The 3105-nt window shown below is 42.3% G+C and overlaps 1 protein-coding gene across 1 annotated transcript; it reads left to right on the top strand.

The window, feature by feature from the left end:
• Positions 1–2737: 2737 nt before the first annotated feature.
• On the top strand, positions 2738–3088 carry LOC128276803 (cytochrome P450 4d10-like; the record flags this gene model as incomplete). Its single annotated transcript, XM_053015263.1, has 1 exon — positions 2738–3088. A coding segment is annotated over exon 1 (351 nt), but the record flags the coding sequence as incomplete, so codon positions are not given.
• Between the last annotated feature and the right edge of the window lie 17 nt (positions 3089–3105).

Genomic DNA, 3105 nt, shown 5'->3' with positions numbered 1-3105 from the left:
ACAACACTACTGCCAACAGCGGCACTAAACTAAGCCAGAACATGCTTCACTAACACCTCACTTCAACTGCTTCCCGACGACTGCAAGCTGATCGGGGCGTACCCGTGAATAAATAGTCTACTCCGCTACGCAGTCAAGCCTTTCCAAACCACTTTTTGCCAGAGTCACATAAGACCGCTTATTGTCGTTTGTTCTTGATGTGACGTATTCTAAGGTATTAATTGGAACATACCGAATAGTCTGCTATTCTGATTGTTGAACGGGGGGAGTTACCGTACAACTCTCAAAGGTACAGGATCGCTCTGGATTGTGTTTGAACCTATATAAATTAATGAACCTACGAACCTACCTCTGAATATTGGAAGCTTCCAACGACGGCACTGTGCTCCCAGCGAGGAGCGCAGCAATCCTGATGATGATGAACGAATGCGGAATCAACCAGAAGCTCGCCAGAAACAAATTCCTAACAATCATCCTATACATTTTTTTCGGTCTTAATAGGCATTCCAAAATTGGGAGTACCGCATTTCGAGAGAGGATAACTTACGATGTAACGGGTACAACCGTAGAAACAGCGGAAGGGTTTTAGGGTATGGCCAGAAGGTGAACTGTACCACCCGATCGCAAATAGTGTATTACTTCGGAGGCATTATCTCAAATGCATGAAGCGGAATCCCTTTTAATCGCTAGGGTATGTCGGTCCTTGTTTTATGTTGCCATATTATTTATACTTAACCAATGTGATACTTGGGAATGTTTTGTTTATTTTTTTATTTCATTTTAAAGTATAAATACTATTATTGGACTGTTTGATTATTTACATTTGCTTCCGGATGTACCGAAACAGAATGCTTCTGCTTCCGTACGTCTAGAATGTGTTTTATTGGGCTGTAAGGTAAGGTAAGGTTGAGACGACAATTGTACACTTTTTGTTTGTAATCCATTCGCATCTTTGACTGCGCTCACGGTCTGAACACCTTTACCGACGTCGTTAATGTCACTTTTATTACACTTCGTTGAGAGCCGAGTTAAGATCAAAATGCTCTTTAGGATGTGGTTTTGGTTTTGCTTTAGGCTGTAGAAAGCATATCTCCATGGTCGCTTTGCTATCTACTTGTTCCGATTTGCTTATTTGCGGTGGGGTTTTGTCCACAGTAACGTTACGTGACACATTTCACGGCACAGTAATTCTACTGTAACTTTTGTCCTATTTGTTACTTCCAGGGTATGTTGTACTTTTCCTTTACGCTTATCCGTGCTATTTTTTCAACGTCTTAAAGTTATCACACGTTAGTTTAATATGAACTGATCAGGATTTTCTATTTTGGGCGTTCTATAGTATCATTGTCCATCTTGAGGCAGCAGAAATGTTCGTTACAACGAAATGGTAAACAATCTCGAACGGGATTCAGCCTTGGGGTTTCATAATACTAGAATGCGGCTCGGGCAAATGATAATCAGAATTCAATTGAAGAACATTCCTAGTCCATGCGTTATGCTAAGCGTTACTAGAGTTTGCGAGAGAAGGCCAGTGCCGAGAATGAAATACTCATGTCAATCCTACGTAGCGGGTTTTGTAGTGCATTTACATGAAAAACGCATAGGTCTACAAAGGTTTATTGACTGTTTTGTTCATGTTGCTCTCATTGGAGGCAAGAGTATGGGACAGACAGAAGAGAGATAGAGAAAGAGTAAGAAGCTCGAGCAACTCAGGGAGCCGCTACGGTTCATTGATGGCGAGTTGAAGGCATCCTAACAAGAGTAATGGCCCTAAAGACCGGATCTAGAACGTATCTCATGCATATTAGCAGCGCAACGTAAAGATGCACAATTAAAGCCTCGGGCCATTCATAATATTTTTATGGCACAGTAGCGATGGCGAGACAGCTTGTATTATCCGCTCATTGACTGAATAAACAAGCCTACAGACACGGCAGATGCTTGCAGTAAACAAACGTGAAGTAATTAACAGGGACCACTCTGAATCAACATGGTACAGGATTACACTTTTTGTTTCAGACTCTAGCCAAAACACGTCGAACAGTTGTAAAGATCGCTATCGAAATTGTTTGGACTATTCCTCAACAAACGTCAAACAAAATGACCAAATTATTCTTAACAGCTTAACTCAACTACTGTAAACCATGCAGTTTAGTAAGTTTTTATAGCGCCATTTTTTTTGATAAAGTTACCGAAATAATTATACAGTAGACGAAAATATTTGACCAAGTGAAAGTAAAGATAAGATTATAAAAATTACTTCAAAAAAATGTTTCACTTACATTTGTTTGAAAATCAATCACCGATTTGCATGCTGGATTTGCTCCTTGCCAGTAGCAAAGACCTTCGCCCTGTCAGTCGATCCAGCTACTAACCACGTATCTTTCAAATACAACACGATGTCACGTTAGATAGGTTAGACACGTTTATTAGACCAAGTACAAGGTTCACAAGCATCATGAACTACTCTCTTCTTTTTCTATTTTTGTTTGCGTCAAAAACGTGGCCATGTCTTTGACCTTCGCCTTCGACAGTGAACCGCTGAGACTACGCAAATGCAGAGTAACTGTTGATTTTTTGTGCTAGTACTTAGGTTTTGGTCCTAAAACGGTTGACATCAAACGAGTTACATTAAAGCAAAGATGATGTGGCCGTTTCCGTGGCTCCTACAGGCCATCGGTACGTTGGGTGGCTAGGTCTCAGTTTGGATCCGTCGGTTGAACTAGAAGGTTCGAAGATGTTCTTCATACCAGCAATCGTTTTGCTAGTGGCGCTCTTCTGGTGCTGGGCCCGAGTGACCCGCAGCTCCGTGAAGGATATTGGTGGACCCAGAAGCTATCCGCTCATCGGCTGTTCGCATCTGTTCATGGGCTCCGAGGAGCGTACGTTCAGTGTGGTGTGTGAGCTGTACCGGAAGTACGACAAAATGTTCCGCCTTAGGCTCGGACCGAAGACGATCCTGTGCCTCTCGGACCCAGACATCATCCAGCAGGCTCTTACATCAGTTTCGAGCCAGAACAAAGCTTTCTTCTATCGGTTCCTCGAGATGGACTATGGACTCGTGTCTTCGCGCTGTACGTATTCGGACGTATGTATTTAGGGTGT

This window comes from Anopheles cruzii, unplaced genomic scaffold (assembly GCF_943734635.1).
Source record: "Anopheles cruzii unplaced genomic scaffold, idAnoCruzAS_RS32_06 scaffold02510_ctg1, whole genome shotgun sequence".
Taxonomy (NCBI): Eukaryota; Metazoa; Arthropoda; class Insecta; order Diptera; family Culicidae; genus Anopheles; species Anopheles cruzii.
The sequence above is the reverse complement of the archived record's forward strand: the minus strand, read 5'-3'. Positions and strand labels throughout refer to the sequence as shown.